Here is a 17,517-nt window from a genome sequence, read left to right on the forward strand (position 1 = left end):
GCTGTCCCCTCCTCCAATGTTTAGTGTTATCTATGCACTGAGCAAGTGGGCTGTTTTCCCTATAGAGCAGAGATCTTCAAACTTGGCAAGTTTAAGACTTGTGGACTTCAACTCCCAGAAATTCTTTCTAGCTCCAGTTTAGGGACCAATTAAATCAGAGAACCTGATTTCAACTACCACTGTGAATTATCAAGAGACAGGGTAGAAAGAAATGAATAGGAATCCACATTTTCCACACCCTTTTAATATCCTTTCATAAAGCTACTCCTTCTGATTTGGTAGCGGGTTTGTATTTATAAAAATCATAATACAGATTCATTACATGAAGATGGGATTCCTTGGGCAATTTAAGTCCCAATTCCATGCTGACAAAGAGTATAAAAACCATCTGTTTCACAAAGGCTCGATCAGTGCTTATTATGGTACATCTGAAGGCCGGTTACGTTCTTGACAATCCACGATTATCCAAGTCCTTTACCTGTTAAAACAAAACAAGTTATGTTTTTTAGAGGCTTTCTTTTTGTTTCTTTCAATTTTATAAGTAGAAGGATAATAAAAACTGAATAAAAACAAGAAGCTTTTTGCAACTTTCCTTGCCAGCTTCCCACAAGCAAAATCAATGGGGGAAGGTTTAGTTTCATTTAAGTGTATGAATTTGCTTAATAACTTTAGCCCCCCAAAAAAGAGTTTGTAGGATCAGGCATAACTCACTTAATGAGTTTGCTTCACAGTGGAAATTCAGGTCTTAATTGAGGTTAGTAGTTGAAGATTCATAAAGTTGTACATATCAACTCCCAGTTATGATCAACACGCCCCCCCCCAAGTATAGGATTGCCTATGGTTCAGCTTACTTTATATATTCGAACTAGCCAGTGTTCTGTGGTGTAAGCTTCTTCCAAAACATCAAGCTCAAAATCTTTGTTGCCAATTTCAGCATTTCTCACTCGGTCATAACCTGGTGGGCGTTCTAAAGACAAAGGAAAGCAAACCATGGCTGAAAAAAACATCTTTGTTGACTAACCTAGGAATTCCAGTGGTCTCACCTTCAGAAAAATACATTTAAGCTCTTTTAAAACTCTAGGTAACTTTTTTTTTAAAAAGTGATTTTTAATCAAATATGCCTATGTCTTGTTCCATGTCAAGCTCAAAGAGAGAACAGGAGCAGAGGACTGCACAATACAGCCACCTCATGATATAAATTCCAAGTTCTCATAAAGGAAATAATGTGAGACTTGACGGAAATCGTAGCTGTAGCGGATGTAAAAATGGAATGCAAATCCAAATACTTTGCAAATACTCAAAACAGCACTTTTAGTGCTCAAGAGGAATGCAAGGGAATTCACTAAGAGAAAGCAATTGTGTTTGGAAGAGTTATTGGTGAAAGGAAATTAGGTTGCCAAACAACACAGTGGCTAGACAACATCAAGGTAGACACAAGCCAGAGCATAGAACAATTCAAGTGAATGGATAATATCTCTGTCTGTGGAGTGGGGCGGCATACAAATCTAATTAATAATAATAATAATAATAATAATAATAATAATAATAATAATAATATCATCATCATTAGAGGTCAAGGTAAAATGAGATAAAATATGCGCTTTGAGATTACTACTATCTACCCCATGCTGGAGAATAAAACCCCCCACCCCCCCAAAAAAACCCTCCTAATTTTCTAGGGAACAAAATAGAACAAACTCCCCGAGACACAGAAACTGTAGAGAACAGCATATAGAAAAAGGGAATGTCCCCAAAATTAACTCCTCAATAATACTGCAAAATATAGACAATACTCACTGGCTTCTGTGTAGACCTGTCCAAAACGATAGTAGCACATCTTATACATAAGGCAGTTAAGCAGCACTGGGGAACCCTCACGATCTACCCGGAACTCTCCGGTGGGTGTGTAGTAATCGTGTTCCTTTATGTGCTTGCCGGTGTCTGTGCTCCCGCCAATTCTCACCATCCACAAGAATTTGTTGATGTCTATGGAACAAAAGGTAATGCAGCTGAAGAACCCATTCAAGTTAATCAGGGATGCAGGAGGCTTTATTTTCCCTAGTATCAGAGATCTCAAAAATCACTATTTCTAAATTAACCATATTACACCAGCAGGAGAAAAAAAAAACAACTCTCTGGACCAATGTTTCTTAATCCCAGCATGTTTAAGATGGTGGATTTCAACTCCCAGAATTCCCCAACCAGCCACGGGATGGTTGAGAAGTTGAAAAATATTGCTCTGGATTAACAAGGCCATCTGGCTTAGATTTTTTAAATACGGAAAACATGAATATGAGAAGCAATTTATCAGCAGCTGTAGAGAGATGGATTTATGTAGGGATGTGCCACCAAATCCAGTGCCTCACTGAAAGGTCCTTTGAAGGGAAATAATAAAAAAAACATAGCATTACCATCTGAGGAATATCCAGTGAGGCCTCCAAATATCACTAGTACGTAACTGACATCCAGTTCCCTCATGATCTCATAAGCCCGCTCTTCAGTGGATGCCATGGCCTGTAAATACACATCAGCTCTTAAATTCAACCTTCATCAATTTGCTGAGGTATAACAACATGCTATTATTATTTTATGCAATCTATCCTCCACCACCGCAGTCATAATGCGTGCTAGCAATTCACAGGTAAAATAGGAATGAATAGGGATCTGACACATGCATTCAGAATGCCTTGAAGGTAATTATTATTATTATTTTAAAAAAAACCATGCCTTCACTATTCAGAATACAATGAAAATTATGGAAATAATTCATAAGGATTCAGAACCTACCTGTCCAACTCGTGAAATGTGTGTGTTGTTCCAAGTATTATTATCCACCAGGATGGTTCGATTTGCCATAGCTGTTATCTGATAACCATAATCCCACCACGACATAACTTTTGCATCCTGAGCGCAAACAAAAAGACAATCCACAACATTTTACTGAATATGCAAATAACAACAAATGTTTGAGCTATATGGTGAAAAAATATTTGGTTACAAAATATTGTATACTAGTTTATATCCCAAGTTTTTCAATTGGATGAGAATATTAGCTCTCTAATTGTTAATGAAGACAATTAAATGATTTTGTCCATAAGCAGTGAAAAGATAAAAGCAAACAATGAGTGTATTATACTTGTAGAGAATGTTTTTATCCTCTAGCTGTCTCGGAAATCTTTGTGATACATAAATGCTTTAAATAATAGCTGACATACAGTCTTTAGACAAAGTGGCTAAGAAACATTGACTCTCTTTTTTAGCAATAAGAGAATCTAAAGTCTGTTCTAGTTTTCTTATCAATGTGCTTGCACAGAGTGCAATTGTGCACATATTATTACCTCCGGTGTATTATGACGAAGCCAATAATACGCTTCTCTGAAGTCATCGAAAATAATCCTGCTGCCGTCACCACCACGAGCAGACAGAACTATTGAGGGAGAAGAGTATGCTTCACTGGTTACCCAAGTCGAATGAAAGGTGTAAGTGATCAAGAAGAAAGCCATGACGAGAATCATTCCACTGGCAACCTAAGAAGCAACCAGAATCATTAAAACATGCCTAAGCCATTTGGAAAAGAAACTTACACCATTTTATTAAGGGAAGCTTTTAATAAACATTCAGGAGCATCTATTATCTGGCAAACAATCTAGACAGTTCTAATGATTATCTCTTTCCACCACTAGCAAAGTAAAACATTCTACACCATTCTACCTTCCCTACCGGTTCGGAACCTCACAATTTTTCACCCTCTGTGCATGTGCAGGGCTTTGTGCATGCGCAGAGGGTTAAAAACACGAAAATGGTGACGTCAGAGCGGCTAAGTGGCGCCTTGCACTGCTGCCACAACCTGTTCTCCGAACCACTGATGGCCCCTACTACCCAGTATACTTGAACTGGGCCGAACTGGTAGTATTTTGTAAGCCGCCCTGAGTCAGCGGAGAAGAACAGCATCGAAATCCAACCAAATAAGTATGTATGTAAGTAAATAAATAAATAAATAAATAAATAAATTTCACGACTTCTACACCCAAAGTTGTAAGTTGTATTTTTAATATGTGGCAGAAAGTCTTGATACAAGCCAGAACATAGAACAATTCAAGTGAATGGATAATATCTCCATCTGCGGAGAGGGGCGGCACACAAATATAATAAATAATAATAATCATCATCATCATCATCATAAGTCAAGGTAAAATGAGATAAAATATGCGCTTCGAGATTATTACTATCTAATCCATGCTGGAGAATACCCCCCCCCCCGCCAAAACCCCCCCAAGAAAACAAGTCTTGATACATTAAACAGTTATGTCTGCTTATACCACCACTCACTTCATTTTTGATGGGGTAAGTGGAATCTTGTTGCTTTTTACTTTTCTTATCAGGTCGGCTGATGTCTAGATTTTTCATGTAGGTCGACAGCACTTGAGAAACTCCAATGCCAGACAGAATACACATAACTGGGGCCAGTACCAACATGAGACGAACCTATTAAAATACCAAAATACTAAGCACATTCAGCCATATGTATATACATCATTTTCTGGGAGGTGACATTGCAAAGGGGATCAGATATGATGCCTATTATCTATATTTACTTCCCTTTGTACAAAAAACCCCTCAGTCTCTAACTTGCCCAGTGTATCTATTAGCAGAAAAATAAGACAATCTCTTTTATTCAAACTAATAAATTCTCCAAAAATAAAAAATAAAAAGATTCCAATGGTAAGGCAGCATTCAGAACTCACCATCACAGCAGAGAAATACATGCTTGTGACACCATACATGATGATGAAAATTCGGGCATCAGATAGATGGCTGAAACAGTAATACAGGCCAACTGTAAGATAGAAAGAAAACAGGTCAACTGTCAAGGAAACACAAAATATGATATGGAAAAAAATTATCAAAAAAGCTTAAGACTGAATTAGACATTTGAAGACAGGTCTAATTTATTCAAATTATTCTAATTTACTCATAAATTATAAATCTGAATAGAAACTTTGAAGGCACCAAATAATTTAGTCTGATCAACTTTTCTCCCAATGTTTGCATAAGACACTTCCCCAAGATTTTCTTTTAATTCTTTATTTTTCCAAGTAAGAATCTGATCCTTAAAAAAAAATTAGCCAAATTTCAGCGGAATATTTGTTGCATGAAATTTAACGTTTTAGTAGTTAGTTAAGTCAAGCTTTATTAAGGTTAAAGATCAAAGTATAGAATGAAGCAACAAACAAATTAGTCTGGAAGTAACAGAGGAGGACCAAATATATGACACAAGCTAAAAGACTAATCCATAATATTATTGTCACACATTTCTACATTATACAAACCTGGAAACATGAAAACTAGAAGCTGAAGGTCAAAATAGTAAGATGACCATGTGGTGGGTTGATGCTCGGAAACTGAAGCTATGATCGGAATATTATTTTTTGCATAAGAAGGATCAAGCAAAGAGTAGAAACGTCCAGTCCATGGAGAAATTTTTCCTGACAAAATTGAGAAATAACCAGGCTCAATAAAATATTTATGCGGTAGCGTTATAATATCTTCAAGTAATAATATCTCAGTATGCCTGCTTAATGCCTGAATTACACACCCGGAAACACACACATTCTATAACAAATGTAGAAATTAGGTTTTGCTAAAATGGACTCAAAATATTTTTCTCAATCATGCCAGAAAATTTAATCAGGATTATTGCTTCTTATTCCTCTGATTTATGAACCATTTTGACTAAATATAAAACACTGCTCCTGCAAATCAAAACTCTTTATCTACTCTTCAAAGTTTCAATCACATAACGAATTAAGCCCAACTATTTATTTAGTTTTAAATGAAAGCATCCAAAAGCTGCAGAGCTTTACTCTATTTCCACATCATAAATTGCTTTCAAATAAGTAAACATAAACATTCTTCTCAAGAAGTTGCAATGGCCCAAGAAGCATGCTGACAGTGAAATTATCTCATGTGTTGAAAGATTATTGAGGAGAGAGAGAGAGAGAGAGGAAAAGAGAGAGAGAGAGAGAGAGAGAGAGAGAGAGAGAGAGAGAGAGAGAGAGAGAGAGAGAGAGAGAGAAACTAATCAAAACTAGAGGAACTTTCTACTAAAATACTATTTTTCTGGAGCCACTGAATTAACGTTCCAATGAAAATGTACAGAAATACATCAGTATGCATTGTTATGACCTGCAGCTTCTTCTTACCGGTTAACATCAAAACAGCTCCTATGGACAGAAGGACAAACCCGACCAAGGAGATGACGCTTCTGAAGAGAATCTCAAATTGCTGAGGATTCAGTTTGCTGCGCAGATAATCCACAAAGGCATGAATCTGGCAGAGACCAAATACCCCCAGGGCAGCCATGTGTTCAGATGAAAGAACAGGCTACAGGAAGGAAAGAATAAGCTCAATTAAGCTTACTTTTTATGACAACTAAAGGCTTTTCTTCAGCCAGTAGGCTACCAGAATTAGCTATTTGGCTCAACTTCTGACACTGTCAGAGGGTCAAATCAATCTTTTAAGTTTCTTACCTGGAAACCTACAAAAGAGATCTGCATTGAGAGGATAGTTCCTAAGCAATATACTGTACAATAAGCCACATAGATCCGGTGGGAGAACCGTCCAGTCAACATCAGCACCAGGACATGAAGTGGAATTAGGTTGATCAAAAATACATAGCCACCCCAAGAAGAAACCTGAGGAAGAAAAAAGCAACACAGAAATGATAAATTTCTAAACGCCACAAGTGAACAATGGCTTAGGATGCCGTCTACAATATGCGTGACACAAAAGCTTTTCTTCCCTCAAAAACTGCATTGTTCTTAACAAACAAGATTGAGTGTTTCTTAACATGTTCATCTTTGTAACACAAGCAAGAATAGCTGTTGGTCTATGGGGGCTAATATAATGGTTAAGCCATGCTAGGAATAGGAAAGCATTGTCCACTTTTTGCCTTCATTCTTGAGGGTCAGTGACTGACAAATTCTCAGCTTAACTATCTAACATGATTTTTGTGAAAATAAGCATTGAGGAAAGAGAGAGACACATTCTCTCCTTGAGCCCCAAGAGATAAAGTGTGATTTAAATTTAACAAATAACTAAGCTGTGAAAGAAAGGGAACAATTTGGTCTCTATTTAGCAATTTATACAAATATAAAAATAGCTTGGCTTTGACAAGTAATACAGATTGAGGCTAAGAGGTACATGCTGTTGTTTGAAGTAAGGGAACAGTGGCACTAATTTCCCCTTTCCTTCTCCAAGGAGAGGAGCACGTCCTTCAAGATGATGCTACGTAATCCCTAATACAAAAGCCGGTGGCTTCAGAAATTTACGTTACTACAATGTTTACAAATGTACAAAATATGAAGAAGTTGGGAAATGATTTCAGGCAGACCTTTGTCTGTTTCCATGGGATGATTCAAGGTATTAAGTGAAAAATTATCACTCACCATGTAGAAATAGGCAAGTGCGCAAATGGCTGCCCAGTAGATTGAACCGGTCTTCACAGCTTTGATCCACATATAGTAAGTCAGAAGCATACAGAATATAGCAATACCTGGAAATAAAGCAGATCTAAGTCAAACTTCAGGCTTTGCATCCAAAAGTACAGGAGGATAAACCTCCATTACCACATCATAGTGTAAAAGGTACAACAAAGCGGTGTTTCCAATTTTGGCAAATGTAAGATGTGTGAATTCCCAGAATTCTCTCGCTAGCATATTTAAACACAGAATTTAAAGTTACCAGTTATCAGACTTGGTAAACACAGTTGTTAAACTGTTGAGTTGTCAAAAAGAAAAGGACTATTTATCATATATTTTCTTCTAATTCACTTTTTCTTCTTCACACAATTCACTTATTCATGTTTCCAATTTATACTCTACCTAAAGGCATGTGTTACATTCATTCTATAATTTTTAAAACATAATGAAATTTTACGAAGGCCACTATTGGTATCAACAGAGTACTACTCTTTTAATGCATTTTTAAAGGGTTCTATTTCTTTATAATAGATTTTTAATAAAGCTCCAAGAAGCAGCTTTCATGTGAAAAACATTTAGCAGTGAAACCAGAAATAGGACTTGAACTAAAAAGTCATTTTACTGCCAATAATATTATTAAACCCAAAGCTTCCTTATTTTATACCAGGAACAAATATTTTATATCTGACTGAGCATCAGATGGTTCCAATTTTATTAATTTGGTTTGAGAGATGAGTGAAGATCATCAAATCATCTGCATTAGCCTGGAGATGATTATCAACAAAGAGATCAAGACTGAACTAACCTGTTTCTTCAATCCTTGTCAGAGATATTGGCATTTCCCTCCATAGTGCCATACAATAGAATATTCTATATTTGTTTCTATATGTAGCTTATATATTTATTATTTATTTATTGGATTTCTATGCTGCCCCTCTCCAAGGACTCAGGGCCGCTCACAATATATAATACACAGTATACAAAATCTTGCTTGCATGACTGAAGAGAGGTCCTTCCTTCCTTCCTCCTTCCCTCTCTAAATTTATTCCAGGTTGAAATTATTAAAGACATTTTAAAAAACTGACCTCACCTTCATTATCATAAGAGCCTGCAACAGAACGGGAGATGTAACCAGGCACAACAGCAATCATTGCAGCTGCCAAAAGACCAGCTCCTGCATCCTAGGCGGAAAAAGAAGAAAATCACTAATGCTGGCAATATTTCCAAGATTTGTAAAAAGTGTAGGGAGAGAGGCTCCGTTTATTTCTTATACACAACCACTTTTCTTGCATTTATTATTATTTTGTCAAAAGGGCACAAATAAGGAAGTGACGAATAAAGGCTGTTACAAAGATTTAATCCCTTCTGCTAACTGAAGTCTAAGTAAATTTCTACTTTGTAACCAGCAAAAATCTTCCCATTTAAGCACTTCAGATATATTTTATCCGAGTATTCAACATATGTGACCTTCCATCTTAAATCAACATGTTGTTAAACCAACTCAAATGAATGCATCTAAAAACGGAGACAGTCGTTCAATGCAACATACCTAGAAATATTGTGCTTATTGCATTTTTATCCCACTTTTCAATGCAGAGAATATAAATAGTCCTCCCTCCTCCTATTTTTGCACAACCATCCTGGTGAGGTGGGATGGGCTGAGAGATGACTGGCACAAAGTCACGCAGTTGGCTTTCGTGCCTAAGACGGGATTAGAACTCCCTATGCCCTGGTTTCTAGCCAGAAAGTTAATCATTATACCAGTGTTTCCCAAATAGTGGGTGGCCCTTCCTGGAGTGGGGAGTGGAGCAATGCCGGGGGGGAGGGGCATGATCCCGGAGAATGTGCTTTTTTTTGCCGCAGGTAGTACGGGGGTTTTGTACCAAACAACAGCACACAGCACAGAGCAGGAGATATGAAGTGCAGTTAACTAACCCTTAAGGAAAGGAGGAGAGAGACAGAGATGAGAGAAACATAAGTCTGCCGAAAATTAAGACAAAGAAATATGACAAAACCTATTTAGTGCTCGACTTCACTGTGACTATGGTGGGAGACAAGGAAAAACCAGCATGTTTACTGTGTCTAAAAATGTTGGCAGCGGACAACATGAAGCCAAATAAATTAAGGCATCACTTAAGCACATTACATCCCAATCACGCTGATAAGTTGCTTGAGTTTTTTCAGTGAAAATATGGCAAATATTGCAAACAATCATCTTGGCGGAGAGTTGGGGGGGGCAAAATGTTAACTTCTTCCTGGGGGGGGGCGCATAACAGAAAATAATTTGAGAAGCACTGCACTATACAATAGTATTACACTTTTCTTTACTGCTTCCCAATATGCCAACATTTCACCAACACAGATTTCCACTACCTCCTGTTTCCCCAAATATAATGATTACCGATATATTAAGTTTGAAACAGCATTCCATTGAGCTATTCTTGGTTAAAATGGACAATCAACAGCTGAAATGAGGAGAAACTTTAGAAATAAATTTGCTAGTGTCAACTTTTCTACAGCAATGCACAGAAAGTACAGCTACCATTCCAAGAAACCAGCTCTATCTCTGCGATTACCTTAAGTTCTTTGGTGAGGTGGTATGTTACTATGGTGGTGAAGGAAGAAAAGAGGGGGGCCAGAAACACGCACACATTTCGGATGTCGATTGTGACGTGGAAGAAGTGTAGAACGTGGTAGATGGCAGCCGATGTGATCATTAAACCTGGAATAAAGTGAAGAGGGAATGTGATTTGCAAATAATTATTGGTCTGCTGGATGTTTATGTTTCAACAGACTTAAAGCAAAATCTTGACTGCATAGAGAACTAGCTTTCAAAACCACTGGCTGACTATAGGCTCTCTTAGAGATCAGTAAGCATGTTTTCCCCTATCAAATGAAGCCAATACCACACTGGATTAATTATGTTTCACTGCATTACCTGAAAGATGGATGATGATACTTGTTTACCCATTTGTACCTGTTTCGTCCATGATCCATAGAACATCAGAAAAGAACTATTCTAAAATGTGATGCTGTTACAATATATTCTGCACTGGTCTTTGAGAAATGCCTGGTTCTTACCTGGATAGATGGTTCCACCTATAATCCTTCCCAGAGGATACCATGCTCTATCATCAAACCAGTTGTGAAATTTATAAAAACCCTCTTCTGCCAAGAAGCGAGTGGTGCGGTAGTTAAAATACCTGTGGGAGTAACAGAAATCTCAGTCCTTTGCCAGTGATATTTTATTGTTTGCTGTTCTTTGTATTGCAGGCTCGGCTTTCTGTTACAGTTCTTATGTAGAAAAGCTCATCATTTTAACATACAAATTAACACTAACTTGACAGTTTTTCACTTGGAATCAAGATTCTTATACAATCTTGAACAGAAATATCCCAAATGGATAAAGGACTAATCTTCTTGGCAGGCAACCAAGAAAATGTAGCCTTGCCTTACATTTCCAATCATTGTTATTCGCTCTTTAGCTTGCTATAAAAAACACAAATATTTTCCTTATACAAACTGCTCTTCATCACACTAGACAGTAAAGTAAGCGTCTAATACACCCATAACCATTCCACTGTAGCCCATTATTCTGATTCAATCTCACAGTTGTAAAACATTCTTTTAGAACAGTGTTTCTAAACTTTGGCAACATGACAAGATTTGTGGACTTCAATTCCCATGGCTAGCTGAGTAGTTCTGGGATTGAACGTCTTAAAGTGGCTAAGGTTGAGAAACAGAGCCTCTACATGGCCCATTTTGGATGAGAGGTAAGTCCAGAGCACGCACGGAGGCTTTGGGAGAGCAAAAAACGGCCCTACCGGAACTATCAGAAGTCCAGAAATGAGCCCGTTTTCCAGCCTCTGGAGGGAATCCACAGCCTGGGGCAGGCTGTTTTCAGCCTCCTGGAGGCTCGAGGGAAACCTCCGGAGCCTGGTGAGGGCAAAATAGCCCCCTCCTCCACCGTGGTACAGGAGGCTGAGGAAGCCATGCCCTCATGGCCACGCCCACCCACTAACAGAGGAGAGAACCGGTTGCTAAAATTTTTCAATCCCACCTGGAACAATATGCGTTATTATTTGGATGCCTATATTCTAATCTACAGCAACAAAGCTTGCCCCTGAGCTCACTGATTTCATTGATTTCTCCAATCAAATCAGACTCAAGAGAGATACTTACGGATCAAATTCATGGATGACACTCTCAAATCGTAAAACAGAGAAAAGTCTAGTAGAAAAAGCTGCAACACAAAGAAATATGCAGAGGCGATTATTTATTTAGCACCATGGTTAGCACGATATTTTAATTATTTTAATTTTAGTTATTTGCCAATTGAAAACAGAGGCTAGAAATGTTGAAACATACCAAGTCAAAGTCAATTATATAACTAGAACAATGATGGCGAACCTTTTTGGCATTGCGTGCCAAAAATCCAAGTATGAGAGTGCTGTTGCAATAATGCAATATGCGCCATTTGCGCATGTGCACATGACCCCCCATGTTCCCCCTGTGCATGCATCCCATACTGCGCATGAGCATATGCAACACCCCCCCCCCCACTGTGCATGCTCCTACCCCATGCATGTGTGCCCCACTTCTTCCAAGAGGGCTGGTGCACCTGTCACTGCTCTTACTGGTCCATTTTTGGCAAGACAAAGGAGCCGCCATTCCCCAGCTACTGGCAGCGCTCTCGCCCCACCATCTTGAAAGCCCCATGCACCAGCCAGGGAAGCTCCAAAGGTGCGGCCTTGCCTGGACTCCTCCCCGCTGGGAACCATAGGCTGAATAGATGCGGCTAGCAGGGCTTTGGCAGACCAGCAGCCAGTGAGGGTAGGGTGGTGGTGGTGGCTGCCTGTGCAGATGACTGTATGGCTGCCGTCAAAGTGGGGCCGAGACACCCCGCTTTGCTTGTGCAACCAGCTATGTGGGTCTCCTGGCCTGTGGGCATTACTGCCTGTGCAGCCCCAATGCCCGGGGGCCCATGCAGGTGATGGAGTCAGCAAAGAGGGGCATCTCAGCTGTGCTGACAGCAGCCACAGAATCACCTGTGCAGGCAGCCCCCCACTACCACTGCCAAAGCCCCACTAGTCACACCTGCTTGGCTTGCGGCTCCCAGTGGGGAGAAGCCAAGCAAGGCCGCACGTTCGGAGCTTCTCTGGCTGGCGCATAATGGTGCCGAGATGGGGGGGACAGAGAACTGCTGCCGGACCAGGAAACAGTATCTGTGAGCACCAATGACCCCAGGCCACGGGGTCATCTGCTCAAGTAGCTCACCACCACCACTTCGCCCTCACCAGATGCTTGTCCACCAGTGCTCAGGACCGCCTGAGGCCACACAAGTAGTCTGCACAGGCAGGCAGGGAGGAAAGTCCTGCGTAACTTGCTCTGCTCTCTTAGGAAGCGACCACTGGGATCCCCTCTCTGCGTCTTTTGGTATGCACACCTGTTCCTGGTCTTCGTGCACACATGAGTGCCAGAAACCAGACCAGCTGGCTGGTGCTCATGTGTATACTGGAAACAGGAAGATCATCTTTCTGGAGTGTGTATGCGCAATGGGTGGCTGCTCTTTCGGTTTCTGGCATGCCAAATGCACATGAAAACCAGCTGGCTGGTGCACTGGAACACGGAAGCGCAAAATGCGATATCTCTTTGTGCCACTTCCTGCACGCATGCCATATGTTCGCCATCATGGGACTAGGAGAACATCATTCCATTCAAAATGGCATTCACATTAATAAACAACAGGTAAACAGTTATAGCCATAGTCTTGCCAGCTAGAATTTTTAAAGCTCAAACTTACAAAGAATAGCTGCCATTGACAAAATCAGGAGCTTGAGGAGGGTATCCTGTTTTTCATATGACAAGCGGAGGAAGCCTAACTTGGTCATTCTGGCAAAGGTAACCAAAGGCAACACTTATATACCTGAAAGGGGAAAAAATAAATTATAAATTCATTCTTCAAGTCACCATAAGCAAACACACTGCAGTGACACAGATTTCATTTTAACAGGATCAAAAAAAAATCCCTCAAAACAATGTACCATCCATCCATCCATCTAAATGAGTGTAACTCTATGTATACTTCACCAAGGTTCAACAGAAAACACACAATAAATGTTCACTGATTTGTTTAATCACAACCAGGGTGGTGGCTTAAAGACCTAAACAATTGATGCCAACAAAAATAGCTACCTGAATGAGGCTTTCTTTCTACATGTTCATGTGTTCACAATAGATTCCACTGTTTAACAATTTTTAAAACTTCAAAAAGTGAAAGTTATGAAATATTACCCACCAATTGCCAAAAACATTCAAAGCAAACATTTCAGTATTACTTAAATTATCTTTTTTCTATCCAATAGCCTATGATGGAACCAAATTAGAATAAACTTTATCTTCTGGATGTGAGTTTCACACAAAAGTTCAGGTTTACAGAAGTTTGAAAAGGTTACACTGACATGAGTTTATCTCATGCAACCTTTAAACACTGCTTAAAATAAATATTTGTTCGCATACCAAGTGGGGGATCTACAGGAACATGTATTTTGTGAAAACGAAATCAAGATGAAAGTTAATTGCTTACAAAGCCAATTCCACAGTTCATTTTTGCTAACAACTGCTCCAGAAAAAAATATAATTTTTGCTTCAATTTCTTATCTGAAAAGAATGGGCACTTCTTTCAAAGCAAGTTTCATTTGGGATTTGGTAACAATCAGAGATTTTGTTTTACCTTAAGCTACTTAGTAATGAATGAGAATAAGGTTTCCAATTTTAAAAATCCAATAAAACTAGAATTATAAGGGCTACTTATCTCTTGAGTCTACATACATACATACATACATACATACATACATACTGTACATACATACTATTCAAGTGTTGCAATAATCCAATAAAAATTACCTCCAACAAAAATCAGAAACGGGGCTAGGAATAATCAGTTATGACAAAATAGAAGGAATAAAACATTATTAATATCCCAGATTAAGATTGCAAGCCATAGGAGGTAATTTTCAAGCAACTGTCCTATTATTGTTAAGCACACAATTAAATTTTGTTCTTAGATTAGAATACTGCAGCATTCAAGACCACAAATATTCACAGCAAAATTGTTCTAAATATTAATTACTTAATTATTGTCATTGTACAGCATACTAATAAAACAAAATTCACATAACACCCAAAGACCAGGCCCAACACACATAACAATCCCAATATACATACACACACAACACTACTCCACTGTGCATTTTAAAACCCAACTGTGGTTTATATAGAATCACTCCTATATAATACAGTACAGATATTTAAAATCAGTGGAAAGTTGTTGAATTGGTATGAGCCAACTTAAGCCACTGTCAACCACTGACTTGAACAGGTTTACTTTCCAATTCTCTATTTCAGTGCTGGAGAGTTGGGTAAGTTGGCTCATATTAGCTTGACAAGTATAGGTGAAATCTCTGACTTACAGGAATACGGATTTGCACTAAACGTTAAGAATGCAGTGAAACGAAGGTTGGATCAGCTTCTGCAAAATGCTTCAGGATTACCTAATCTCCCAGATACCTTCCACATTTTAATTTTTAACACTTATAGATCTAGGGACATGATTTCATAGATTTAAAGGACATTTGTGCATGCAAATGTTGCATGACACAAAGACCTGGACGCATGTTCAGCTTCCTTGAAAGGTAGGAACTGCACCAATGGGACACATAAAGAACTACTGGACAAAGTCAAAGCAACAACAACAAAAAATCAAACTTCCTTTTACAGTTAGTAAGATTAAGTTATGCGCAATATCCGGAAAAGGCTTGTCTGACTCTTAGCATCTAAGACAGGGATCTTTAAGCACTGCTAAATGGTAAGTTTTTGGTTGAAAAATCCATCATCCTGGGCCCTTTTCGGATGCCAACCATTACACAACTTGGGATCAAGAAAAAAGGCTGTCAAATCCTGAGGATGATGAGATCTACCCAGAGGTGGGCTGCTAAGGTGAAACGGTGACGTGGCTCTGACTGCTAACAGAGTCCAGAGCAATGATGCTACTGCACCTATGTGTCCACGCGCGATTTCGCTACCTGTCCAGGTGCAGTAGCATCATTGCACTGGACTCTGCTAGCACTCAGAGCTACGGGGGCAAGCACGCCTCACTGTTCCACTTCAGCATCCCACCTCTGGATCTACCTCGCAGGCAGAAATAATAGCAAAGAAAGTGCAAAATGTTCCTTTAGTGGCCCCGAGGCAAAACGAAAGCAGAATGACAGAACAAAAGGCCCCATTCCAGAGTTTTCCTGGGTGGAGAAATCACTAGCTGAAAGCTCTTACAAAGCTTTACAAACGGGCAGAAATCCGCTTCGAGGAGACCGTTAAGCTGCGCCCTTCCTGGAAGGAAACCCTTTTACCTGCCCACTCGCAGAGGGAACGGGGCTGCTTTCATCGCACCCGTTGCCCAAGCCCACTCCCACTCGGCTCCTTGCTCAAAGGGTCGGGGGAGTCGGGAGGATGTTTGTAAACCAGGGTTTAAACAGAATCTGGTTTAATGCTTAATGTGTGAAGTCACCCTGCCTACGTGTCCTGATTTCATTCATTCTCTCGGCGGGGCTAAAGGGAGAGCTTTCGGGCGAAGCCCATCTCGGACCTCCCTGATGCCTGGGAACGATGGGCAGAGGTTCTCCGAGGAGCTACTTTTCCCGCTGCAAGGCTTTTTTTTTCCTTTGAAGGGGGGGCGGCTAGGAGATGAGGCGGCTAAGGTAAAATGAAACCGCTCAGCCACGATCGGCTGCCTGGAGAAGGTGGAGGGGGGACCGGCCACCCCCTTCTCTCCTGAGGCCGCCGTGGGCCGATCGCGCGTGGCACGGTCGGGTGCGGGGAGCGTCCACGGCTCCCCCTCAGCGGTGGTCCCACCGCCCAGCCGCCCTCCTTTGCTCCCTCAGGCTTGCAGCAGCCATGCCGCCTGCCAGGCCTGACGAGACGCCCTCTGGGTGCCGAATTTCTCACCGGGGACTCCGAATTCGCTCTCCGCCCGGCTCCCTCAGCCATCCGCTCCACGCGGGCCCACTCCCAGCTCCGCAGCCCGCCCGCCTTCTCCCCCCTCCCCGAGCCCGACGGTGGACGGCCACAGGCCGAGGGGCTCGTCGATCACGACAATGAGCCCGCCCCACGGGAAAGATGACCGGCCCGAGGCCACGTCCGTCAACTAAGCGGAAGTTCGAGCGACGAGCGCCGCGAGTTCCGGCCCCCGATTTAGACGGGGGCGTTGCCAGACGTGGTTGGTTGTCTTGGAGGAGGAAAGAAGTTTGGTAGAGGCGCGAGTAGTGACGTGTCGTTCTGGGTAACTGGTACCTGCGAGGCGGAGCTGGGAAGGGGGCGTGGCCCGAGGCTTTCACGTGGCAGGAGGTGGCAAGGCGAGTTCGTGGCCTGGGTCCACGCAGCGCGTCTGAACCGTCAGATTTAAGAAAAGGGCGGGAGTTCTTGCAACTTTTCTGGGAAATTGCGACAGCCAGAATCCTGTCAGGATGATCGCACTAACTTAAGTTAGGCCGTTGGTACGTCTAGTTTAATGAAAAGAATGAGCGGAGATACATTTAACAGATTGAGTAACAGTTGGATGGGGACTTGCAGGTCATCTAGTCCAGTGTTTCCCAACCTTGGCAACTTGAAGATATCTGGACTTCAACTCCCAGAATTCCCCAGCCAGCATTCGCTGGCTGGGGAATTCTGGGAGTTGAAGTCCAAATATCTTCAAGTTGCCAAGGTTGGAAAACACTGATCTAGTCCAACCTCCTGCCCAAGCAAGAGAGCCTACATCTGCCTCTACTAAGGATTGAACTCACAACCTCCTGATAGCAGTCTTCCAATATCTCAGGAGTTGCCACCAAGAAGAGGGCATCAGCCTATTTCCCAAAGCATCAAAGGCAGGACAAGCAGAGGTGGGCTGCTAAGGGGGACCGGTGACGTCTGCTTGTCCTCATGGTCGAGTACTCGTGGAGTCCAGCACAGCAGATACGCAGGTAGCAGAATCATTTGCGGA

The 17,517-nt window shown here is 41.0% G+C and overlaps 1 protein-coding gene across 1 annotated transcript; it reads right to left on the bottom strand.

The window, feature by feature from the left end:
* Window positions 1–228: 228 nt before the first annotated feature.
* On the bottom strand, window positions 229–16,697 carry STT3A (STT3 oligosaccharyltransferase complex catalytic subunit A). Its single transcript, XM_070765844.1, has 18 exons — window positions 16,485–16,697; window positions 13,285–13,407; window positions 11,664–11,724; window positions 10,563–10,684; window positions 10,058–10,203; window positions 8,572–8,662; window positions 7,449–7,555; window positions 6,531–6,695; window positions 6,204–6,384; window positions 5,331–5,486; window positions 4,746–4,837; window positions 4,330–4,485; window positions 3,339–3,527; window positions 2,788–2,904; window positions 2,412–2,514; window positions 1,798–1,986; window positions 852–967; window positions 229–478 (listed from the first exon to the last, which is right to left on the bottom strand). The coding sequence occupies exons 2-18, from the start codon at window positions 13,370–13,372 to the stop codon at window positions 440–442; spliced, it is 2,118 nt and encodes a 705-aa protein (XP_070621945.1). The 5' UTR covers window positions 13,373–13,407; window positions 16,485–16,697; the 3' UTR covers window positions 229–439.
* Window positions 16,698–17,517: the final 820 nt, after the last annotated feature.

This window comes from Erythrolamprus reginae, chromosome 12, assembly GCF_031021105.1.
Source record: "Erythrolamprus reginae isolate rEryReg1 chromosome 12, rEryReg1.hap1, whole genome shotgun sequence".
In the NCBI taxonomy this organism is placed as follows: domain Eukaryota; kingdom Metazoa; phylum Chordata; class Lepidosauria; order Squamata; family Dipsadidae; genus Erythrolamprus; species Erythrolamprus reginae.